Source organism: Anser brachyrhynchus, assembly GCF_964034855.1.
Source record: "Anser brachyrhynchus genome assembly, chromosome: 14".
Classification (NCBI taxonomy): Eukaryota; Metazoa; Chordata; class Aves; order Anseriformes; family Anatidae; genus Anser; species Anser brachyrhynchus.
In genome coordinates, this window is record NC_137709.1 from 16,169,576 (window position 1) to 16,196,953 (window position 27,378).

At 40.3% G+C, this 27,378-nt stretch overlaps 1 protein-coding gene across 47 annotated transcripts in view; it reads right to left on the bottom strand.

Moving 5' to 3' along the window:
* The window catches only part of TENM2 (teneurin transmembrane protein 2), a 1,469,731-nt gene that overhangs the window by 158,801 nt on the left and 1,283,552 nt on the right, over positions 1 to 27,378 (bottom strand). For all 47 annotated transcript variants that reach the window (XM_080555516.1, XM_080555559.1, XM_080555513.1 and 44 more), the window contains one exon: positions 10,206 to 10,440. In XM_080555516.1, coding sequence (XP_080411642.1) covers positions 10,206 to 10,440 — 235 coding nt within the window. The remainder of the gene's footprint in view (positions 1 to 10,205; positions 10,441 to 27,378) is intronic.

The following is a 27,378-nucleotide window of genomic DNA, read 5'->3' on the forward strand; positions in this document are numbered from 1 at the left end:
TTCTTTGCATCATAAAGACATTCCTGCACTAGAAAACTGCAAAACACCATCATCAGCATGCAATGATTCAGTAGCTTAAACATCCACAAAAGGTATGGATGGAGTTTGCATGCTGCTCACAGAAAATAAACTAATACCACAGTGTGCTCAGAGCTCTCCCTAAGCACCCTGCAGCTCCCTGGGGGGCCTTGCACCAAGCTGTGTGCTGCCACTGCTCTGCTCCCGTGCAGGGGCCTCGGCAGAGCAGGGAGCGCTTCCTTACATGCGGCACGGCGCCAGCAGAGAGGTGACATCTGTGAAAGCGGAGCTTGCAAGGGGACATTCGACCACAGTTCTGTGGACTACTGGTAAATGGAAAAAGCTATATTTTGCTTTCTTCATTAATTCAGAGCTCTCTATAGCATTTATTTTCCCACAGGTCAAAAGGACCTCTGGCGTTCAGGGAATAGTGGTCTGACAGAGACTGTATTAACTTCCATATTCTTTGAGAGAACAATCTTCCCCCCCCCATCTTTTCTGGCCAGATTGTCATGGCAGCACGCTGCAAGAATCAGTTGAGAAAAAAAAATATATCATTTTTTGTGATGAAAAACTGTAATAGAAAGGAAGAACAAGATACTTTAACAGAAATTGCTTCCTTCACTCCTCATACCATCCTAAGCTCATTCTTTATGAAAAAAAGAAATACGGAGAGCTGTAATGCTTAAATTGTCTTTTTCATTCTAGGGTTTTTAAAAGCAATTAATAAACAGAAAAGATACATACCACGAGAATAGTTAACAGCTCAATTTATTGGTTCAAGGACTTAGAAATGATCTTTAAGCTGTGATAAAAATCACATCCATCTATAATTTTGTGACAATTTTGTGACATTTTTTCATTGCAGAAAAAACATAATGAAATGTGGAGCATAACATGCTGGCTTTTACTGGGGAAAAAAAATCCAGTCTTCTAAGCCCTTCTCCAAAAGAGTAGCCACAGGACATTTTGTGTCAATGAAAGCCTCAAAGCATCTGCCAAATTCAGACAGCAAAGTTTAACGTCAGTTTTCTTACTTTAATACAAAAAGAAACCAAAGACCGAAGAAAACTATAAACTGTTCTAATGTCTTTTATGCTAACCAGGAACTCTGAGGGTTAGAGTGGTGCAAGACCTGGCTGCTTGGGTCTCTCAATCCTTCCCCAAATGAAATTTGAGTGATTTCTGAGTGGGAGGTGACTGTGGGAGGTGGGAGAGCAGCCCTGCAGAAAGGGGTCTGGGGGTTCTGGTTGTGGCAAGTTGAACATGACCCAGCAGTGGGCCCTGGCAGCCAGGAGAGCCAACTTTGTCCTGGGGTGCATCAGGCATGGCACTGCCGGACAGTCAAGGGAAGGGATTGTCCTGCTCTACTCTGGTGCGGTCTCACCTCCAGTACTGTGTGTGGTTTTGGGCACCACAGTATCAGAAGGACATAAAACTATTAGGGAGTGTCCAAAGGAGGGCTGTGAAGATGGTGATGGGTTTGGAGGGCAAGACGTGTGAGGAGCAGCTGAGGTCCCGTGGTTTGTTCGGCCAAGAGCAGAGCAGGCCAAGGAGAGGCCTCATGGCGGCCTGCAGCTCCCTCACGAGGGGAGCAGAGGGGCAGGCGCTGAGCTCTGCTCTCTGGGGACAGCGACAGGACCCGAGGGAACGGCATGGAGCTGGGACAGGGGAGGGTCAGGCTGGGGATTAGAGAAAGGTGGTCAGGCACTGGGACAGGCTCCTCAAGGGCAGTGGTCATGGCCCTGAGCCTGTTGGAGGTCAAGAAGCGTTTTGACAATGCTCTCAGACACACGGTCTGTTTTTTTGTGTGGTGCCAGGAGTTGGACTCTATGATCCTTGGGGGTCCCTTCCAACTCAGGATATTCTATGATTATAGATATATTTTCAATGGAGAGCAATTTAAAATAGACACATATATCAATGAAGTGGACACTTCATAGAAGCGTGCCAATAATTCAATAATAAAACAATTCTGCAGTAATTCAGAACAGACACATCAACAGCAGGGTAACACTTCTTTCACTTCTAGCCACTGCCATGCAACTCTGAACATGGCAGCAGCTGCCCAGCCTCCAGCCAAACTCTACCACTGGCTTCCAGCCTTGGAAGGGGTTGTGATTCCTTGAAGGCTGGGTTCTTCACATCCTGAGACTACATCTTCTAAAAATGCAGAGTGTCATGTGTTGCCGTAAGTACCAGACCAGCTTGTCACCAGTGTTTCCGCACTCTCAACAAAGACGCAGTTGGACACACAAAAGCACAGTAATTGAAAGCTGCCTTGCAGGAAGGTGGCATGTTGTACAAGAAGGCAGGTGCCAGCCTTTAGGAACCCTGACCTGTCATGTTATTAAATCAAAACAAACAGGCAACGTTCACAAAGCTGCAATCCAAAATAGAGTAGGTAAAAAAGGCAAAACATTTGTATTGTATCCCAGCTACAGCATTAGCTTTGTACTGGATACCTTTTTACAAGACAACCTGCATTTGATCTTAAGGATGTTAATTAAGATATTGTTGGGTGAGCTTTTATAACCCACTCCAACTCATGACCCTGCTGGAGCTGCCCTTGACAATACCCTCCCCTGGGGCTCTTGCTGCTGGTCTCGGAAGCACAAAGCGCGATACAGCCCAGCAGCATCACCGGGGCCTGGGCTGCTCAGAAAGCCGACAAGATGTGACAAAAAGCTGAGAGAGCCTGTAGAAAGAGAAGCTGTAAACTATGGAAAGAAGAAGCGTTGTTGCGATGGGGATCATTAGGAGCTCAAGAATGTGAGAGGTAGAACACCAACATGGGAAGGCATAAAATATTAAGGGAAAAGAACAGCAAGGCCAGTAAGGACAACTGGGTTGAAGTGTTGGTGTGGTGGAGCTGGTGGCACATAGAGCTCAGCAGAACCATGGAGCCGCAGGGGCTACCCTTCACCTTCCTGACTGGTTCCTGTCCAAAAACAACTCAGGGTGCCCTACAACAGCTGGTGGGCATGCCAGCACTTAGCCTGCCAGCTGAAATCCTAGTCACCTTTTGCCTGAGTTAGCCAATAAATAATTACTTCACCCTTTAAATTTATGTGTATCTTTCCTGCAGAGTCTCTTTAAGCCCAGTTGAAGACTGACAGACCGACCCAGAAACAAGGTGCTAATAGTTTTTCCTACTTACCTATCAGATGAATCTTTACTTAAGCCAAGCTGACACCTTCCTTGTTGCATAATGCAACTATTAAAATCTGCACTGTTTTTTATTCTCCCGTTATGCAAAAATGAAACTGCTAACTAACACCTGGGAAAAAATAAGAGAAATAGCTACAGATATAAACACAGAAAATCAGTCACTCCACATATGTACTTACATTAAAAGGGAGAGAGAGTAGGATCAATAATGCAGATTTGGAAATATTTCGGCAATGCTGATTCAGCTCAAACTATAGAACCTCTAAATTCTTAAGTGGAAAAAATTGTATCATTTCTGCCTAAAGTTCTGAGAAATGTGCTGCAAAGTACAGTCAAAGTGATGAAATCCAATAATGCCTACATTTGTTATTCCACTAATGATAATAATGACAACAGCATTTTGCATTTCAATAGGTCTGTTAATTTTTAGCTTTCTGCATCAATTAATGAACTAATTTTCAAAGCACTTCTATTTTAAAAGGCACACATGTAAGCTCTTCACTATCTCTTAATTCAGCTACTCACTTAACTAGAAATAAAGAAAAAGCACTAGCAACAGAGCTAAATAAGCCATTTGAGTCAATAAATAATAAAATCTTATAATAAGAAACTCAAGTCTCTAAAATAATTTTGTTATCAGTCTACATGTAAATGTAGAAAATAGAATCCTAAATCACATCATTTGGGATTAAAAAGCCACCAAAAACAGTAACAAAAAGCAACATCCTAAATATACCTGTTTCTTCCTGTGCAGCCATTCATGCTGCCTGTTCATTCTACACAACTCAAAACTTAAAATGCAAACCAACAAGATCATGACAACATGCAATTAGCTGCAATCTGTAAAAACTTTCAGTTTATGTGTATGTGAGTAGGAGTACGTTACACAGATTTTCAGAACCATCAGTAAATATCTTGCTTTTGCAGTGTTTCTCTCCACCCTTTTTTCATCTCTTATCAGAGTTTACAGTTGTTATGAAAACAGCACTAGATCAGCCTGCTAAAAATGACCTTTCAACAACGTTTATGGAATTCCTCCAAGTACATGGCCCAAATGTACATGAAGTCTCTGTGGATGCTTTTGACTGTGCTTTACTGCCTCTTCAAAATGCTTTTGATTTTCAGATAAGTCCAGAATCTCTCTATGCAGATCCCATTTATGTGGAAAGTCTACGCAACTTTCCTGCAACCTTCTGAAGCAGGAACAAGCAAACAAAAGTTTCAGTTCTTGCCCCAGCCCTCAAACTCAGGAGGACCGAGGTGCTGTAGCATACGTGCCTGTAGTCTTACAGTTTAAGTAGCTGGTAAGAGAAGGCCACCTAAGACAAAGCAAAATCAGAGGGAGGAGATATTTCACTGTTTCAAGCAGTTGTTTGCTGTACCTGATACGTACTAGAAATTTGCATTAACAAAAGGAAAAGAGATTTTTCACTGTTTTGTTCCAGAACATTTTACATCATGTGTAAAGATATCAAAATATTGAGACATTATTCAAAATAGGCAATTGTCAAGAGCAGCTGCAACTTGGAGTTTGTACACAGTCAGAAACTTCAAGTTTACATATTCTGTTCAGAAGTTCTGTGGCTGATCTTGACACCATCTTCATACAGCATCTGACTTCAGTATTAACAACATTTCACATATTTAATTTTTCTAAAATAAATTTCTCAGCACTAAATCCTGCTCTTCCCCTACTCTGTCCTTGGCTTTTTAGCAATGCCTGTTCTAGCCTGTGCATAGCCACCACATACTATGTTTTCTTCTTCACTGCCGCAAAGGTTGCAGCTACAAAAACACTGGGCAGAGATGTTTCACTGCTGTGATGCTCTGTGATTGTGGGTTCACGCACTTCATTGGTGCAAACTGGGATACAGCTATTGTTGCTACTCCATCCATTTTTCTCCCATTTCTGTCTTTACTCTCCCCCTTCAGGCTCACCCCACACGGAGACTATGTTGGAACCAGACTTGCAAAGAAAGATAGCTTGAACCCCAGGAACAGACAAATATTTGAAACAGCAACATGACTTTTTTAGGGCTAATTTTTACAGATTGTTCAATCTTTAAATTGAACTTTGCTTAAATGACGCCAAATTTAGACCGCTGCTTTTGTTCAATGGCCCACAAGATCTTCTAAGGAAACAGGGATTTCATAATCACCAGAAGAGTGGCCGTTATTGTTTCTCCTGTATTTCAGGAGAAATGTTGGTATGTTATATTCTTCACTGAAGCCTAGTAAAAAATAGTTATGAGCTAGCTAGAAACTAGAAGCATACATACGAAATTATCTTTACAGCTAAAAGATTTTGATTGAAAATATTTTAAGTATGAGACTAATTATGAGATTAAATAATAAGACTAATTTCTATTTAATTTCATCTTTTTTCCTTTTGGATTAAGTATTATTAATTATAATGGTACCAACTAAATTAATTAACATCAATATGAGGCACAGGAACAGACATTAGTACATTAGGCAATCTTAGACAAATATCCATCCGTGAAAGCTCTTCTGTTATCCTCATTTACGAGTCATTTCATTTTGACTGGCATCTGCAGATGGCCCTGTGCGAGGTTCCCATCCCAGAGATGAACCTTACAGTGCAAAGAGTGATGCAAACCTTTCCTGCAAAGCCATACTTTTCTCCCCGTGCTCTGTGATAAAGAAGCCCTCAAAGCATTTCAACCTGTAAAGCAGAGTGCTGCCTCTCTAGCTGTCTGGAGGTAATGAGACCCACACCGGGATGTTCAAAGGTAGTACTTTCATCATTCATCCTCATTGAAAGCAATGATTAAAGAAGCAATAAAGGAACACCTCTTAACTGCAAAATGTAGAAACCAGCACTTTGGAAAGGAGGAGGAGGAGATAGTTTGAAACAGACTGCAAGAGAACAATAAAAGTTAAAGAGCATTAAACAGCAGCTTTGAGCCTAAAGGTAAAGCAGTTAAGGACTGCAGAAATGAACCATAAAAATAGCATCATGATATGCTACAGTGATACATTCCTGCATCCTTAGTCAAAGATATTTCAACCCTTCCATTATGGACCCTAATTTCAAAGAGAACGGAACAATTATGCAGCCGAAGCAAGGCCCTGTTGCAGCCATAAAGCAGCAGCAGACCAGGTAAGATACAATCCACATTTGCTTGCCTCGAACCAGACCTAAACACACCAAAACAGCACAACTAAGAACTCTGTATAAGCATTTTACAATATTTTAACTCCACCAAAAGCAACCACCTACTGCAAGACAGCTAAGCATAATTACGTTAAAAATAAAGAGACACAAAGGGTAAATGGAGACTTTTACCTCCAACTCCACAGCCATTAAGGTCTGCAGCCATCAGCCCACCAGCTCCTGGGTCTGTGCCCTCACAGCTAGTTCAGGATAATCTTCCCAAGAACCAACCATTTGTAGACGTAGGGATAATTACGGACAGTGATAGGAACTAATTGCTGATGACATGTACCACCGGTGAAGATCAATTTTCTGAAGTGGTGTTTTCAAGTTGGAAGCTGGCCTGATTTATCAGCCTTTGGGGGCTGATCCTCCTCCCTGGCCCCAAACAGCCTCACCTGGGCTGCCCCAGCCCCTCACAGCCCCAGGAGCTCCTGATGGGTTCTAGCTTGGCTCTGTGGGTCACTTGGCTCCTGCATGGACCCTTTGGCCCCATACTGCAGCCTCGACTCCAGCCCTGTCTCTGGCCCCAGCTCCTTTTGCTCCTGCTTGGGATCCCTGGGTGGATCCTGGCCCCAGGCCACCTCTTGCACTGTCCCTGGACCCTTTAACCTGTCTCGGCTTTGCCTGTTCCCGGTGCAGTCTTTCAAACACTATTAGCACCATGGTTTCTAATTTCCTAATTTATTTATTTATACCTATATTTATATGTGGTCTGAGTATCACATGCATGCTGTAGTACGCAAGAATAGAGACCTGGGAGCTTCATATTTACTTTAAATTTACTTACTTTATCATCTGAAAAGTAATTAAAAATTGAGTATTTCATGAACACGTTTCATGTTTATGTTTGTATCGAATCAAGAGCCTCATTTAAAAACAAACAAACACCACACCAATTTTAATTTACATCATAGAAAATAAAACAAATGTGATTAACTCCTCCAGAATCAATATTGAAACAAGAGATGGAGAAAGGATGCATTTGGAAAATGTGCTGTCTCCAAGCAGTCTGTGTATTTAGCCCAGACTGCCTAAGATGGCAAAGGAAAGAAGGGAAAAACATTCTTAGCAGAAAAAAATAACAATATGCAGACACACATTGCCATGCTCGATGATTTCAGTGCTTGGCACTGTTAGATAAAGAGACATCTGGAATCTAAATTGTGATCTGATTTTTGTAGTGCTGACATAAAGTATTCCCTTCAGACAGCTCAGGTACCCCTTTCCGTTTCATAGTAATGTGACCATTCGCATATTGTTTTCAGCCAAGAGCAGAATCTGCTGAAGGTTACCAAAAGGTGAAAACAAAGTTGAGAAAGTCTGTCCTGATAAAGCAGCCGCTGTCAGCTGTGGCTTTGTCTCCAAAGCACTCTGCTGCTGAGATTAACAAACTGCCAACAGGGAAAAACATTCAGGTGCAGTGCTCTGGGAAGAGGCACTCCTATGTGGGATCAGTGCTCACATCAAAGCAGAACGGAAAAATAAAGGCTGAACTAACAACTTAGCAAAAAGGTGTCATTGGTTTTTGTGGCTACCGATATGAATTTAGAGTAAAGAGAAAGAGTTACAGGCTAATTTGGAAAGTCTCCAGTGATTCTGCAGGCATCAATTTCAGCAAAACACACTGCAAAACAGAAAAAAGTCATCATCTTTTGAGTTAATATTCTTGTGATGAAACTTGTCATCAAGTCCTGTCAGGTGTGGAATTTCAGAAAAGAAGAAAATCGATCCTGAAGCACCTCTGGAAGAGTCTTAGAAGGCGGCGGTCCTGTCAGGAGGCTCTCTGACATCTCAATGTTTGCTTCTGACAAACGCAACCACGGAAAACTCCAATTAGCTGCCGGGTATCTTGCAGCCTCCAAAACTAACAGCATTGCTTTGGTCAGCACCATGAATACCCATGTATTCTCTGAGAGTTTGTGATATAAAACAGAAAAGGAGAAGGTCCAAAGTTATTACTGGAACTGATAAAACTTCACTGACAGGGAACAGGCACAAAATCAGAATATGGAAGAAGGAAACTCAGACGGCCCAGGTCTGGTTCTTGGGGATGCCAGTATTATGACAGAGAATCATCTTGCAAATAACCTGAAGAATTCCCTTCCTATAAATGTAAATTGGGACAATGTTAAGACATCAGAAATTATATTACAGCTACTGTTGTACCTGAGAATGACTTCATATGAAACCAGAATTAAAAGCATTGTTCTAATATTGGGCAATGAACACAGCACCAACTGGGCCAGGCCGAATAGCTTCAACAACTTCATCCTGTGGTTCTTAGTGATAAATAACAAATTCAGAACACCAAACCTTTTGGCCAGAGTTAGCTCCAAAACCTTCAGTAAGAAGGAATCCCCTTCCTTTTTGTTTCTGGACATCTCACGCTTCAACTAACTTGTATTTACTTTTCATACCCACCTCTTCTTCATAGCATTTGTTTTGCTATTTTAGCCAAGTGAATAAATGTGAATGAATGACGTGAATAAAGCCCCTTGTGGGCAGCCCAGGGCTGGGTGTAGCAGCACAAACTCCCTGCGTGTTTCAGCCTCATTTTCTCCCCATGGCACTGCACCCACTGGTGCACAGTTTCAGTACAGCTGCACCAGCTTCTCCCCAGCTCCAAACCAAAAGTCAGTCTGTAATCAGACTCAAAGGACTGGGCTGAGATTGCTCGGAGAGGTAACCACACCATGCCCGGCTACTGTTTGTGTAATCTGGTAGAGCAGCCTTGAATTCCCAGAAGGCTGCAACTGAAACATAACAACCAAGAAACTGTGACAACAAAACAGCTACAACCATTGCAGGAGCCACTGTTACACACAGTCCAGCTGCTCTACCTGTGTTCCCTGTTTTTATATCCATCTATCTCCCCAGGCAAGCAAGAACAGACTCCTACTGCAACCTTATTTTTCACTTTTTTTTTTTTTTAAACTGCATTTGCTAGAATTCAGTAACTTTCTAGCATATTAGCAAGAGGGGCAGCCTCAAACATACAAATTTCAGTGGCGGCATGTGTCATGTGAATGCCCAGCCTGCTCTGACAATCACAGAAGGACTCTGCTTCGTGTCTGTGAACAAGGACACAAACACATGTTCCTGCAAACAGCCCCACAACGGCTGATTTTAAATTCTGGAAGATCAGCTCTCCTATTCAAAGCACAAGTTAAATACATTTGACATCACCCACCCCAGATGACCACAAACGAGAATACAGAGAACCACAGCCTGCCAGGCACGCACTTATTCATTTCACTGACTGAAGTGCTGCACCTTTTAATTTATATGCAACTGTTTGCCCCATGGGCATCAAGCTGTTAACACGTACAGAAGAGATTAAAATGAGCTTGCATACTGGATGAAATATAAATGAAAATTACAGTACTGTCGGTCTTGAATCTGGGATTGTTTCTCAAGTCTCCCAAAATGCATAATTGCAAATGGGACTCTGTTTGTGACCTCAGGAATGGCAAAATGCATAATTTTCCAGCAACACAGTCAATATGACTTATAAGCAAGTTCCCCCTGAGCCTGTGAGCAAGAGGCAACTCTAGCACCATTAGCTGAGTAGACAAGAACTGTCCAAATGAATAATAAATACTTTAAAATAGGACAGAGAAATGACAGAAAGATGTCCACCTCTCTGTCTTTCAATGCAAAGCAAATCAGAGTATGTGTATTGTACATATTCTGATGTGAGGAACTCTCCCTGTTGTATCAGCCAAACACATCGCTGACCCAAGGCGGATTAAAACCCCTCTCCTCAGTAGTCAAGTGGTTTTCTCTGTGTGCTGCAGGATGTCGGCACCCCAGGACTCCCAGCCCCACGACCCACCTGGTCTCGAGTGGCACGTTGCTGTTGAGCACCCAGCTGTCCTGGAGCTGCACGGACTCGGGAGTGGTGGCCAGGTCGTTGGGTGCGGGAGCAGGCGCGTGGATCTGGTTGCGGCGGTTTGTGAGAGAGTTCCTGTTGAGGGAGTTGGCGGAAGAGTGATGGTGGGACAGCGAGTGGTTGTGAGGAGGAGGAAGAGGTGGCCTCAGTGTTGACTGGCTGTGATGGTTTGAGGGGCCTGAAATGGAGAAAGAAAAATAAATCACAGCTGTGTTGAAGGTATTATTCTCTTCAGCACTTCCAAGAGATGATTGACTAGAAAAAAAACACCACACAACAACAAGAAGAAGAAACCACCTGCAACCACGAAACTATGCCTGTGTGCCTTTTGGATGTGTAGCTACTAAAACAAAGTTAAATCAGATCACAGATTATTAGCAAGTAGAGATACAAACAGCATTTAGAGGCTGTATAGTTGCAATATTCTCAAAGACTGGTCTTTCTCTGGAAAAAGGCTTCTTGGTGGAGGAAACAGGACAGCGGTCAAGCTCAACCGTTCTGTGCATCAACCTGGAGGAATGTTTTCCTCCCTGTTTTTATCATGGAGTTGAAGAAGGTGAACCTTAATGCATTAAAAATAGCTTTTGAGAATATGGTCTTTATGCTTCTATAAAGCTTAATCAGAGATCTCAATCTGCTTTCACTCACTGTTAGTTTACCCATCAGCTTCAAAGGAACAGTATTCGGGCCAGTGAAAGATTAAGCTCAAAATTTGAAAAGACAGCACAATGCAATGATTGTATCTTTCATGTTCTTACATGTGACCAGGATTTGGCCTGTTCTTTTGTATTTAGCACTGCCACAAACACACATCAAGACCTGAAAATTATGCTAGTCCTTCAACCACTTTCATCGAAAAATGACAGGAGATGTTTTGGGGAGATAAGGAAGGCTATACACTTTTCTCATTCTTTGAGTTTGCATGGATAATGAAAATAAATTCTGCTAATCAATAAAGACAAGTGGATTAAATTAAAAAGAACATGCGTAGAAAATAGAATAAGGAGGTATCTTTCTAGCATAGTCACTTTTCTAAATAAATGCAGAATGGTAAATACATTTAAATGTAATTCCATATGTTGCAATAACTTAGTTTTAATAAAAAAACACAAAAGATGATTAAAAAAATACTAAGTGGATTACAAACCGCACGCTTTAGTCATTATATCAAGTTGTAGTTTTCTAGTGAACTATAATCAGAAAAAGTAATATCAGCAAAATTATAATGATGTATGTTTGTTTTTAGAAACTGAAGCACATTCTGTACTTAATGAATCAAACAATAAAAGAAAGCATCATGAGGAGAAAACACTTGCAGCTAGACTGATCTATCTTCATTTGAAACAATGAAGTATAGAAAAACTGTTCAAATGTTCAATTAACTGTACATTAATTAAAGCCAATATTTAAAAAATAAAATGTGGAAAATTATTGTTCAAGGGTGGGACTAACCCCATGCGATAATCAGGCCACACAGCCAGGAACTGAAATAGGTGCCAAATTTCAGGCTCTGATTCCTGAAGTTAGGACCCAAACCCCTCCCAGGATCAAGAGAGGTGTCCAAGAGGAGAAGGCCCCGGCAAGGCCCCGGCTGCCTCCCTGCAGCCCAGCACAGCCACGCACCCGCCGCCTGCCCCACAGCAGCGGGGCCCCTGGCCTGCGTCCGCTGGGCTCCCCTGCATGAGGCTATGCCGAGAGAGATCTTCCATCTTCTCAAATGCCTCTGTGGGCCTGGAAAGGCACATGCCGGAGAAGAAGAAGAAAACACAGGTTTCACCAGGACTTGCGCAAGGCAAGAAGTCGGCCTGTGACAAGACACTTTAAGAAGGGAATGACAATAAATTCTGGATACTTCATATACTGCTTGCGATCTGCACAGAAGTTTCTTTACCTTTCTTGAAAGTCTTTTTGCCTGAATGCTCATCCTGTGGTATTCACCTGTTTTAAACATAAAGAAGCCTTTCATGGAGACAGCCTGAATTTTTGGGCCGTCACATGGCCTGGCCATCCTACTGTCCTTGCTTTGGCTATTTCTTCCACAAGCTTGGAAGAGACTGTTTGGCCCAGCAAAGTTAACATTTAAAAGCCCTGTTTGGACCTCCTAAAACATCAAATGTCTAATCTACGCTAGGTCCTGTGCCATTTCCAAACAGCATGTGGAGTAAGACACAGCAGGAAGAAAATGTGTTTGGACAATATCCACACGCATAGAAGCTTAAGTGGAATTACGCTCCTAAAGTCTGTGTTCTGGCTTTAAACAAAGCACGTCGATTTGGATTTCAATAAATTGATCTTTATGAGTGATAAAATACAGACGTGTGCCCTTGTGTGAAAAACTACTTTAAAAGACGTGTGCTCCGTATCTTCTCAGCTCATTTTTGATTCAGCCTCTCCTTTTGGAGGATAAATAGGGAAACATTGAACAAAAAAGTTTTGTTCTGAGAGGCACGGCTGTGCCAGCTATACAAAGACTCTGAATCTTGCAACTACAAAATCATAGAGGCTCTTCTTAGAAGTGAGACAACTCTGTGCACTCTTATTACCGTACAATTTCTGTAAAACTAAAGAAGAAAGAACGGAATTCAAGCTACCATATATATGCTACCATATATATAGCTACCATATATAATTCAAGCTACAGTATATAAAATGTACCACACAAAATAAACTTTGTAGAAGTAACTGAACATATACCACAGCTGCAAAACCTCAGAACATCTGGCACAAGATGAATGTAGCAATTAACAGAGAAAAAAAATCAAATACCAATATCAAAGTTATATAGATATTGCATAGCTTATATACATATTAAAACACATAAAATCTAGTATCTATATAAATACTAACAAGGAAACATGTAGACACACTCCTATGTATATACGAGAGTTAAAATCTTAATATGCTGCTTCTTCGTAAATTTGTTTAAATAAATAAAAAGCAGAAAATGAACACCACTGAACTTGCCATGGATATAAAACTGGATTCACATCTGAACATCTAAGCGCTTCTTCGTGAGCATCTTTGCCTAGAATAAAACTTCAGTAGCAGTACCTGGAAATCTGTTAAGCTCAGAAGTTCAGAGGAGTAAATCACTTGTCCTGTAATAAAAGCTCAGCAGCATGAAGGGCTGGCACAACGTATCTTGCCATATGACATGCTCTGCGGCCTCTTGCTGATTGCTTTGGTATTTGGGAGCTTAAAGACAGTAAGTGACCTGATGGAGCACATCTTGCTTTTCACATCACGAAAGAGATTTTATTTTTTAATATAGCAGCTGCCAATATTTGCCTGGGGAAAAATGCTGAGGAAATTATGCTGTTTCTGAATTATTACATTAATTAGAGGTTTCACCAGAATACACTATCCATTCTCCAACATTTAGGGCTTAAGAAGTCTCTTAAAAACACAATGAAAATCACAGAACTGGAAATCTAAAACATCAGTACCCTCCATGTTTTGGTTTCTGCCCTTTTTTTTTTTTTTCCAATTGTGATTTAAACCCACAAATAGACAAACATACCTAATTCTAATGAATTTTAGTACATATTAAATGACTGCTTCTGAAAAATCAGGGGCTGATGACCATACAATCAACATACAATTCTGCAGAGATCTTGCTGTAGTCAAGAATACCAGCTTTTCATTTAACATGTGCAAGTTGGAAGCTAACTGAAGATAAATTATTTTCTAATTAAGTAATCTGAGAATACAAAGTCTGATCTAAATGACTTTGAAGTAAGCACAAGCTATTTGGGTTTAATCAGAACCAAAATGCTAAAAGTGTAGGAAAAAAAATGCTCTGCTCTGTTCTTTTATTCAAGAAAACAATTAAACAAATCAAGCTAGCTAGCACAGAGGTAACATTCAGCTAAGAAAGAGGCAGAACGGCACTTTTATCCTTAACATAAAAACAATAAAACAGTACTGGGAAGGCAGAGGGGCCTCGAGTGCTGTGCGGGGCAGAGCCACTGCATCGCCACAACACTGGCCTGTTCTGACACGGGCCGGGGAACACCACCCAGCAGGAAAAGCCCCCAGATGTGAGCAGGAAAAGCACTTGGCTGTCACAGGGTTACAGGTACAACAGCGATGGCTGTGTGCTCCTGAGTACGCACCTCTAAATGCTACTTCTTGGCCTTTGTTGCGGATTGGATGTTGCCTAGCACACTAAGTGACACTTCGGGCCTGCTTCAACATGGTCACATCAATTTCCAAGTTCTTCCAACTCTTTGGTGCACTCACATAACACACTCACTAAACGCACACAACACAAGGAACTGAGCAGAACAAGCGAGTCTCCCACTGCAGAGATCCAACTCCTAGCAGGATGAGCAGCATCCCTAATCGGAGCTGAGCAAGCTCTTTCCTCCATCCATGTTCTTTGTCAATACTACCTCAAAAAAGTAATGGAGATTCTATCTTAGCTGTGCTGCATTATCCTCCATGCAATGATTAAATGCTAAAGAGACACACAAACATATCCTCAATCCTTTCCACAAAAGAACTAAATATATATATATACACATTATTTTTCTGAAATGAACAATGATGCAGCTTATACCTAACCAATACAAACATTGAACATAAAAAGAGAATGAAGTCGATGTGCTGAAAGATAAAATGAATAAACTAGAACCACAAAAATCCTTGTTAGTCAGCATTAGAAACCTAGTCTTTAGCACTCCTAATTCTTTATTCAAATAACTCTACCACACTGTTTTCTCAAGAAAACCACATCATCTGCTATCACAATGAGTAACAGGTTTTTCACAGAACCACAGGGCTACCTTCCAAGCTAAAATCATCTTCAAAGGCAGATCACGTTACTCAGCCAGGGAGAAAGAGAAGCACTGAAGTGCCCAGGAGCAGAACGCAGCATTGTAGGGAGCAGCCTCTCCTTGGCCAGCTCACACCCAGGACATCAGCCTTGCAGCCTAGGACGAGGGCTCCTTACAGCAATGTGGAATCTGGTATAAGCTGTGTATGACTCAATTCAGAGAATTCAAGCAAACAGAAGAACTATTTCATGCAAGGCCAAAGTTTAAATGGAATCTCAATATTCTCAAAATGTTTTCAACATATGCTGGAAAGAAGCAAGCTATCTTGCTTATAACCATAGATGTCATTAACTCTCTTGCTTGCTGTAAAACCAAACCGTTTGCCAGGCGTTCCTTCTTTTGTCCACATGTTTTTACAGTGTTTGAGGCAAGAATAGCTTGAATGACTGGCTGTCATCCCAGACTGTACATTTCAAACTGAAAATTCAGTAAATGCGTGCTAGATATTGTGAGTCACTTATCAGTGTCTGCCAGTGCGCTGGAGCCATCTCCTCAGCACAATATTAGAATCAAAAATTAAATGTTCCTGTAGCAAAAAAAAAAAACCACAAAACAAACAACAAACCCCCCCAAACCCCCTTGGTTGCCCACAACAGCCAGATAACCACAGAAAAGAGGAGAGGTGGTTTAATGGATGAAGTATTAGTCTGGGACTTTGTCATGGTTTCTATATCCTATGCTGACTGAGGCATCCCTTGAGCAATTGCAGATGAATCACTTGTTATCTATCTGCTTCTTTATCCATATTCTGCGCAGGAGTGTTGAAGGTAAATTACCTTACCACTTACAAGGCGATCAGATACTACTGCAGCATGAGCCGGTAAAATGCTTTGTAGCTGCAGCTCCCAGCCTGCGGGGCACAAGTTCATCACACAGGAGGCAGAAGCAGCAGCAACCAAATTAACTTGGCCAGACCGGAGTCCTTGCTGTGTACACAGAGCGCGGCTGCTACTCCATCGCACTCCTGCCATTGGAGGTGATGTGAAGCTCAGAGCAGTTGTCCAAGGGCCCGCAGCCACGGCCAGCCAGCAGAAGCAAGAACACCAGCTTGCGCTCAGCGCTGCAGGAGCCAAAGGGATGGCAGACTTGGTCTTTGCACCAGATGGGTGGGATGGCTGTGAAAAAGCGGCGTGCATGCTCATGCGGGAGAAGGCAACGGTGAGGGACCCTTCACCAGACTCTAACCTGATGGACTACAAATAGCCAGTTTTCTCAAGTAAGTGTCACCTACAGAAAGGTTTAAAAACACTGCCCTACAAAATAGTACTCCAATACGATGTACTAATTATATTTGCTTAAATACATCACTTAAATATGCATTACCTCACTGCATGAGGTGAGCCGGCTGCATAAAACAATGGCTAGTCAATGGCAAAACACATTGCTTTAATAATAATGCTTTACGTAGACTCGGTATCCCGTGATAGCTTTATGTATTTACATATATATACATATATAAGTAGGCATGCTATTTCCCGCTTTACGTATCAGAAAAATGAGTCACAGAGAAGTTAGTCACCTTTCCAATTAAAAAAAAAATAAATAAAATCCATGCATTTCCCCATCAAGCTTCTCATTTAATTTTCCAATAATGAAACAGATATAAAACATATTTCAGAGAGACCAAGGGTGCATTTATCTTCTTTAGCCTAGATGCCTGACTGCTGCCTGAAGAGGGCACTGATGTAAGAAGAACTAAAAAGAAAAGCATATATATATATATATTTCTAACTGATAAAAAGTTAACCATTGCCATAGAACACGAAATCCAGAATGCTAAAGTTTGTTTTGTATGCTTGGTTCTTCAGAATGGAAGGAGTTGAACCCTATCTAGTCTTACAGAAACACCCTCCAAAGCAAACTCAATTTGACATACCGAAAATCACACCAAATTGAAACTGGAAACAGACATTTTTCTGAACAACATACAGAAACTTCTGAGCAGAAGTTTTTGGCCAGCAGTGTAAGCTTGGTGACATCTTCCTGACAGGAGTATAGCTTGAAAATGGCTGTTTCCCTGGATGGTCCAAGGGGGAGCCTGAACATTTTCCTAGTGACATAACAGTAATTGTACCGTAATTACCAATTCATTGCGAATCTGGAGTCAGGTGCAATAATGTCATCCCCAAAGCTATTACAGCAGTACTTTGGATTTTATATAACCCAGTTAGCTAGCACACAAAGCTGTTTTCCAAGGGTGTAAAAGAAACGCTAGTCACAGATGTTTTAATGCAATACATTATTTTGACCATTTCAGAAACTTCACAGAACATATTATGCAGAAATAATATAGTATTTCCAAAATAATCTGAAAATTATTTATTACATGTGAAATATTAATTAAAAAAAAAGTCTGAAAATAAGTTACTAAAAGTAACTATGTAAGACAAGATCTGATATGAGAAATTTGTACAATGCTCTTGTACTGTTTTTTCTGGGTTAAAGAATTTTTTTCAGAAATATTTACAGTATTACTTTGTCAGCCCCAAAAAAGCACCAAAATAATAATTGAATACCTTTTTTCTTTTAGACTGAACTATCTGGTAATCAAATGGTGGAAGTAAACACTGATCTATGTGGATCATTAAAACATGAAGACACACTGACACCAGTACGTGCAAGGTTCCTGGGGAAGTCCCCCAGGACAGTTCAATTTCACAGCTCTGGGGAAGCCACAGTTATGTGCTCTCTGGTCAGTCTGTTTCACAAAATGTAGAGCAGGTAAGAATAAATGGTGTAAACTATATGGAAAAGTATAAGAATGGTGCATGATGCTGTAGTAAACAAAAGCAAATATAATACAATGCGTATGTTGCATTGAATTAGATTTCAATAGGTTATTTCTCTTTTTAAAAGCAGGTAAAATACAAATGACTACAAGTAGGAAACAAGCACTTCCTTGCCTCCTGTAGGGAACGGCAAGCTGCAAGCACTGCACGACTAGTGTGTCTTCCAAAGCCACTGGAATGGGGCTCTAACTCTTTATTAGTTGGTGTGGGACAAAAAAGAAAATCACAAACCATTGGACTAAAAAGTCCTACAGAAGTTCCCTGACTTTTCAAGGTACTGGAGAGTTTAACCTCAGCTACCACAGACAACAGGTTCTGTCATTCGGAAGATGAAACCATGAGTTAATGAGTACAAATGAAAGGCATCGTGAGGTGGTATATGAAAGCCTTCCCACAGCTTGTAACTCAGCAGTAAATGAGCCAACTTATTAAGCTAGAAGTTCGTATAAAAGTTTTTAATTGGAGATTTTAGTGTGTGTAGGAAAAAATCACAAAGTCAGACGTGGAAAAACAGAAAAAATCAATACTAGAGAACTTCAGCTAGGAAACTAATCAGTCTTTGTCATTGGGTGCTGCAGTTGGGACACAACTTACCAAGATACACCTGATGTGACTGGCTTTCAGGGTGAGACCCCTGGCCCCTCTCCTACAGCCCCAGGGCCGCGCAGGGCCCCACAGAACAGCCCTTCAGAGTGCCTTAGACCACCACAATACTGAATTTGTATAGCAAAAAAAAAAAGAAAAAGAGAGAAAAACAGCTCTTGGGTGCAGTGCTGCATTCACAGTAATGACAGCAGCAGTACTAAAAAAGAATTTAAAAGCAAGAAAAAAGGATGACTATGATATTTATCCAACTAAAGTCATAGGAGATACTAGATACTAGTTGGGTGCCAAGACTGCAGTTTGGCCAAAACCTCTGGATAAACATCTGCCACCCTGCAAAAATTGCTAACAGCTTTACTGAAGGATGACAAGTAATCAAAATCTATGTTTGAAATCTCTGCTCACAAGCATGTGTGGATTGCTTAAATCCCTTGGACAGAAAAGGTTCATGGCAGTTAAAGCTATAACGTGAGAGATGAGTTTCAGAAAACCCGCAGACCAAGGGCAAAACTTTTAGATGCTGACATTGACTTGTAAAACCATGACAGAGAAGAAAAGGAGTTAAGGAGGATTCCACAGTAAGTCAAAGAAGTCTGCTGCTTTGAGACATAGGGGCAAGGCAGAAGGCAGCAGGGATGAAGGAAAAAAAAAACTATTTCTTAAGAGCTCTTAGAAGAGCATGATAAGTCTTCTACATAAGAAGGAAGCTCCTTGATGATTACGTGTTATATGTATAGGTTATATGTATATTAGCAGGTAATTTGCCACAATATAAGCTAATCAGTAGGTCAGAATAGAAGATCCTAGAACCCCTCTTCCACACTGTATGCTGTTTGGATGCTGTCAGGCTCTGATTCTGGACTGGATTTAGTTTGGTTCGTTTCGATCAAGAGTTCCCACTGTCCATGTGGTCTGAAGCAGTCTCAAGGGACGGTCATTGTTTGCAGCTCTCATGTCCCCATTAGAAAGGGATGCACATTTGCATCAAAGCTTCTAATTGGTTTTCCCTGGAAGAAATCATGTTTCTGCAAGCCAACATTTCCCAGTAAGCCATCCCATCACTGCCTAAGGTAGGCAGCCAAAGGGGGTCACTTCAGAACTGCAGCACTGCTCCAGCACAAAGCACTAACGTGGACAGCGCCAAGCTCATTCAGTCTTGTTCAGATGTCACTGCCTTCAAGTTTGTCGCTAATCTATCAGTTAATCTGTATTTCACATAAGGAAAAGTCGCAAGAAGAATAATTATTACCCACCGAGAAAGACTCTAACATTTTGATTCATCTTTGTTTTTAAATGAATAAGAAGTTTACTGGCTGTTTCAGTCTGTAAATAGAAAACATTCTAAAAAAACGTTAAAAAGAATAAGCTTCAGTATTAATTTCATATGGGGTCTGTCAGTTGTGCAAGACACTAAAAATTTAGTAGATACTAAGTTGCAATTCTGTATTTGAAAAACCCAATGAGATTACTTTGTTTTGATATCAAAACTATGACACAATGACAGCACGATCTTCCTATTGCTCAACTGACATGCAAGAAAGACGCTTGTCTTATTGAATCTTCAAAGCTACTACAGAGCTATGCTCGACACTTGGGCTTTTCTTCATGGCCATTTATCAACTAAATTTTAAAAGGAATATTCAGAAACAGAGGAGTCAAGCTTAAGAAATTACAAAATCAAGAGGATTTTTTTCCCTAAATATCTAGTAATTTAAGTAAAAGTTATCGTTATTATGTTATTACCAGTAAATTGGAGTATCTATAGTTTTTGGTAGCAAGATATTTATTAGGTGTCCCTACTTAACACACAAAGAAACAAACAAAACCAAATATAAAAAGTAAATCTTACCTAGCTAAAGCATTGCCATTAGATAGCTGATACTCTATGCTTATAACAGCAGAAGATTTTTTTTTTAATTGTTTTAAATTAAGATATTCATTCACTTTTACTACTTTTGCTCCTATTTGCATGTGTGAAAGATTTTCATTTACACTCATTTATCAACTCAGGCAACTTCACTGACAAGGAAATTCATTCTGATAAAAAAAAAATCAAACTGTCTTGAGAAGGTTATCGCTGATGTTGGTACATGCATATGGCACCTAGCTCAGGAATAAGTATGATCTTTTATCAAACACAACTCTCAAATATTATGATTATCTTTGACATATTCACTAAGGCAGATGGATGTCCAGGTAGCAAAGATCTTATTTTAAAGTAGTATTTCTGAAAGAAATACTTCCCACAAATGTAGGAAGGCAGAAGAGGTGTTAAAATGAAAAGTAAAGCATGGTATTGAAAGAGATCTTAAAAACCAATAACCCTGGTTCAGTGTTAAAAACCCAGAACATAGTTCTTATCTGTCAAAAATGCCTGTAGTGAGTGTTATATATACTTGGTTGATCACTACTTACAACCACACCATAAAAATAATAATAATACTTAATGTTCTTTAAGACATCTGCCATGTGTTTTTCATAAAGTGCTTCCTAAATGAAGCCTCATAAGGTATGGATATTAGCAGAACTCTGAAGGCATATAAAATGAAACACAGGGAGTAATGAATTAATATTGAATCGTGTGTCCCAGCCCTAGTACCCTGGTTCCGTCTTGGTCTTATCCCCCTTATAACAGACCCTCCTTGTCTGGTATGTTCATTTCTCTGATCGTAACAAAGTAAAACACATGAAAACTAATTTGAGTGGGTGCTAAGCAAAAGTAACTCATGCTTCAATTTAGCTGTTATTTCAAACAGTTTGTTTGGCCATATCTCTAAATGCAATATACTTCAGCAGGACCTTTTAGGCAACTGCCTCGAAAAACAAAACAAAACCAACACACAAGAAAAAACATAGTTGATCACAGGTTTTGCAAATGATATGTAACACAAGTCCTACCCATTGGAGAGGATTACATTTGTAAGCTGATGTCCAATTAGAACATTTTAACAAAAACATAAGAGCAAAGCTACCCTCTGCAGGGCACGAGAGTCTATCATCATTAAAGCTTAAAGACAGTTCTATGCATATTTTCTGCATTTTCTGAAGTAGCAGTCTGGAACAAAACCCAAACTATACATCTGTGTAGGATACTGAAAGACATCCTGATGCGGTTTCACTATTTCAATTTACTTGCATGTTTTTCGATGCAAATGCAGGGTAACATGGCAAGCTGTGCAATGAAGGGAGGGGAAGTGAACTCTGTTTTGCTGTACAGTGTCTTTTTATTAACTGAGACTCCACAGAGCTCTAAATTTATGAAATACTCAAGAAAAAACATTATTAAATTATTCATCAGTGATAAGACAATTAAGAAGCAAACTAAAGGGGCGAGCGGAAGCTTGGTCCTGAGGGAGAACAGCTGGTCCTCTCATTAAAAGTATGTTTTGGCAGCAAAATACCCCCCAAACAGAGGGAACCTGCTGCTAAAGCAGCCTCAGAGTCAAATTTAGGAGCAAGTGACAAAGAAAGACTCGTGTGAAGAATAAGGTGGGTGTACGCTGGGTGCAACTGCGCCTGGTGCAAGCCGCACTTCCCTGGCTTCTGGCAAAAAAGGTGCCGCGGTTCGATGGCACTCTGGAGCCACCACATCAGACAGTGGCCTCATCAGCCACCAGGCAGCTCCGTGCTGCTGTGCGGAACTGCACTGAGGTAAGGTGGGGAGCCTCGGAAAGGTGTCACACACCGCGTCAACGCTTACCGCAGGCTCAACGCAGCGGTGAGGGTGGCAGCTGAAGCCCTAAACGCCCCCCTGCCCTGTTTCAGATCCCATGTTTATCAACCACAATATGTGGGTTTGTAGATAAAGGAAAGGTTCACGAGCTGCCCGAGATCTTCTCGGGAGAAGGCCCCCTGGAAATGCTGACCGTGAGCAGCACCCAGCTGCACAGGGCCAACAACCCGCAGGGGTGGGCATTTCGCCTTGGGGCTGCGATGGTGCAGTGCCACTGGAAACAACAGGGCACGGCACGGTGTGAATGGCACGGAAAGCCTTCCAGAGGTGGAAAACAGAAAAGGAACAGGACAGAGAAGGGAAAAGGAGCAAGTTGGCACAATGACTTTCAGGGAGGGAAACAGCATGCACGCAAATACAGCAGCGACCTGCTCCAACAGTCTGGTTGCAGTGCCAGAGCCCTGGGGGTGTCTGAAAAATTCATCATTAAACACCGTAATGTTTTGGTGACACAGAAATGCAAAACTGGATACTTCATCTTAGTTTTGTACAATCTTACTTCCCAGTTAGGTAAAACACTGCTAAACAATTTCCTCCCTTGATGCCATCCCCTTTAATCCCACATTTCCCTGTGTGCATGGAGTGTCTTTACAGCTAGAAGCAGAAACATGCAATAGCTTTTTTTTTCCTAAACAAATAATTCTGCTTAAATTTGTTACCTGCATTCTTGCATAAGACTCAAATGTTCTGTACCAGGCAGGAATTCAGACATTCTTACATAGCATTATCTCAGTCTGTTTCAGAACCTGATTTAGGTTGTAATAAAATGCAATAAATGAAATTTCTTTTAAAACTCTGATCTTTCTGTACCTATTTGTTCACTTTGGTCAGTTGACAAAACAAACATTTTAGCCTTTCCTGCTGCTCCAGATATGTCATACTGAAGTGCATTTTGCATAAAAAGAAATGGCATGCCACTAGCTTTGTAACATTTTTAGGGTTATAGTTATAAATACTTCAGATGATGCTCTAGACAGGAACTCAAGCAATGCAGATTCCTCCTCTTCAAATGAACAGCACAGAGATTTACAGATTCAGTTTGAATCTGTACCATATTAATTTACATCAGCTGATCAAAGGAAAGGGAAGCAAAGACAAGGTAGATTTCTAAAATGATGGTATATATACATACCAAGCTAAGAATTAATTACAGGAGGAGAGGAGAGGAGCAGTAGGCCAATAGATATAACCACGTAGTACAGTCAATTATAAAAGATATTTTCCTATACACATCATTTTTTTCAACACTGCAGCTTTTTCAAACCTAAATTATTTTTCTTTTTTGAAGAGCAGTCTTTGTTTAAAAAAAAAAAAAAGCATCTGCTAATGAAAAAAAGAAGACCTATGGTCTTAAGCCATGTTAAAAAAAAAAAATGTTTTAATCCTGTCACTTAAATGTACTGTTTGAAGTGTCAGCCTCCTCCGGAGCAGAGGCCGTTAAGGAATTATGTTAACCCCAACACTTCATGATACCATCTTCAGAGTCAACCCCATTCAAAGCAAGCAATGACAAGACAAAATTGATGCTTCCACATTTTCTATACTCCTCAAAAAAAAAAAAAAATTAAAAAAAATTGCTATTTCCTAAGGTAATACGAAGGGATCTCTCTCTTCTTCACGCATTAACAATTAATACGGATCCTGCTTATAGACATCTGTAATGCTTTGGGCTGTATTTATGGTGTGATAACTGTGTCATTTTGAGACACTGCACACCAAGATGATAGAAAGACACAGCTGAACTGTTCACTCATGCTCCTTTCTAAGGGACAACACTGTTATCTTGTTACAAAATACTGCCCCGAGCAATAAAAAGTTTCATAAATCTTTTTCTACCAGTGTTGTCAGCTTCTATTTTTGCCTGTGGCTGAATGTGATTATCATCTGTTTTCACCCTACAAGAAAACAAAGTGATCTAGAATATAATGACTGGGGAACATTTTGGAGCCCTCCTGAGCTGCAGGATGTTTCCAGCTGCTAGCATAGCTGATAACGGACTTAATAGAGCTAATGATTTCTAATACCACTAACACAAGGCTATTTTCACAGTGGGTAAATAATGACTCTTTTGTTTTGGAAATAGTTAAGGAGTCATGTAGATGTTTGATAAGTACATGATACAGTGTAAAGGCAGCAATATTTGGGTAACTAATGGTGGATTACACCAGAGCTAGAAGATAATATATGCTTCTGTTTCCTTTTAAAAGACTTAAAAGTTTATAACCCTGTTAACACCACTGTGACAGCAAGGAGATTTCACTGTAAACAATTACAAGTAATGTTTTAATCTAAACATAAAAATGCATCCATTTGTTTCAGTGTACTGCATCTTTGTTTTTATGTTTGTAATTAATATCACTAGTCTTCACCAGAAATAAAATAAAAACTAATTGGATAGTAAAAGAAATTTTCTTGAGGGTTGAATGCAAAAAAAAAGCCTAGATGAGACAAATGATGAATACCACGTAAGCCTACGGTATTTTTCTTGATCACAACTGTGTGTTTCTGATGAGGATTAACAACATTTACATGGTTCACTACTCTCCCAGTGGATCATCCATGTCCCCATTGGGAGAACCCCACTCCATTTCTTTTGTTTCCAAGACATCATACACAAAATTTCCGTCTGGTAAAACATGTTTCTCCTTCCCTCTCCCCTTCTTACCAGAAATGTTATATCTCTGTATGTTGCACGTGCACATATTCCATTTTTCCTTCCAGAAATTTGAACAAGATTTCCAACTGTGGGCGCTGCAGTGAGTGATGGGGGCTTTGTGCCTTGGCTCACTGCAGCATCCTGTGGGACCAACGGTCTGTGCCCCCCCCCATGGACCCTGACCTACCCCTCAAGCACCGCCTGCTTCGCTGCTGAAGCCTGCAGCCATCCTGCAGCCCCACAGTGACAGGGCAGGGAAGGGCTCGGGCTGTTGCAGGACACTACTGGCAGCAGCAGGACTGCCCAAGCACCAAGGAAGAGCTGTGCCTATCTTGCACTGGTTGTAAAGCCAAACTTACTGTGAAATTCGGCGCTGTTGAATGTGTGGCCATTAGCAGAGAGTTTTAATGCCTTGTGAGTCTGAGCTGCGCTCACTAACAAACGAGATTCATTAAATGGGATTGTATTTCAGCGTGCTCTACGTTCCTGCATCACCCAAAATTGGTGGCACCGAGCTGCTTACAACCCAAACTTCTCAACAAGCAGGAAGATGATTAAATATATTTCTGCAAAGTACAGTATAAATAAAATAATTCAAGCTAGACAGAGCTCTTAAAGTCAAAATGAAAGAAATAAAAGTACTTGATTATAGCCCGAACAGAGAATAACAAATGATATAACATAGCAAAGCAATATCCACCCATTATAAACGTTACAAATTTTAGGAAAGCATATGATAACCCCTACTGCGATTCATTTCCACATATCTTGCAACGTTACAGGAAGCAAACAAAAATAATTAAGCTTACCAAACTGTATTTCAAGGTAGAGCTTCTACAGTTAAACTAAATGCAAACTTAAGCAAAGGGTCTAATACAGCTGCTGGTGTCAAACTGAGAATGCAATCACTTCTCTTGTTTGTCCCTGCCATTGTTTCATTATGATGAGAAATAGTGGACTGGAACAACAGAAATAATTCATGGTCTAAGAGCTAATGGTAGATTTTGTTTGTGCTGGTGAGACAGCAGTTCTAAATGACAGGTCAAACATCCAAGCAACACCACAAGATTGTTCCACATCACAAATAAATCAGGTTAAATATTATGAAAAATAAATCTAGCAGAAACTCTGGGTTCCACATCAGGTTTTGTATTAGAAGGCCAAGAAATACAGGTTTGCAAATTCATATACTTGACAGACATGAGCAAGCCAATGGATTAATCACAAGAAAACAATAGGATGATCAAGTAATGTGACAGTTGCATTTGCTAACCTTAATGACCTGCTCAAATGTTACTTCTCCGTTCACATACAGACATGGAAACAGGAAAGGCCCTAGAGGCAGTCATTTATGTATTCTGAATGCTAATGCTATTCAGAAAATAGTAGGCACTAAATTATTTACTAAATACTAAGATTCAGAGTTAATCAATTTTTATTCTTTAAATAGCACTCAATAAGACAGAAATTCAAAATCCGTTAGAGACGAAGCTGGAGCATGCAACATAGCTGCCGAACCACTGATAATTTGAGAAACATGTCAAAGGGCCAATGCATACTTCAAACCAAGAATGCTGAACAACTTGGAGAACAAGTTGCCTAAGCTGCTCAAAGATTAAGAATTATGGATTGTAATTAAAATCAGCAATAATATCAGAAGGCAGAGATATATTACATGCATTCATGTATAAAAATTGAAAAAGGGGATTTTGGAGACAAAGCTTTTCTGTATCAATACAGGAGTTGTAATGCCAACTAAAAAGTAGACTTAAGCTTATAGATCTGGAATTTATGATAGGAATAGATGGCTGAAAGAAAAAGGTAATAACTAGACAGGAAATAAACCATTATCATTATTTAAAAAATGTTTATAAAATGGAAAGAAGTCAAATAGAGAGTAAATAACAGAGAAGGTATTGAGAATTGAGACAATATAAAGCGATCAAATATTGCTAAGTCTCAAATTCTTACTTTGATAAAATATATGAAAATAAAATATATTGTGAGGTCCTTCAAAAGGAAGTAAAGATACATAACAGGTGGCAGGACAGGAGATGGAATTCGGTGTTGACAAACGCAAGAGCAACTTGAAATTCTTCCAATAACTACTGATACTAAGCTACCTACATGAATGCCAAAAGAAAAAGGTGTGGAGGGGAGAATTTTTGTAAACAGTCCAATGAAAATAATTACAATGCAGTAGATGCTCCAGGATAACATTCTACATGCGTAACGATGAGAGAAAAAAAATGCAACATATCTTCTGAGTTCTAACATCAAGTGATTGCATGCTGCATCCTTATCACTGAAGTGGAAGACAATCAACAGCTGACTTGCGACATACCCTGAATTACCATGCATAAATATGCCAAGTTATGAAATACTGCATCATTCACTCACATTGTGGGGAAGGTGTTATGTGATATCCTACATCCATTCAGCCTCATTCATGCCTAACATTGCAAAAAAGCAAAAAGATAATTTTAAATGTCTATTT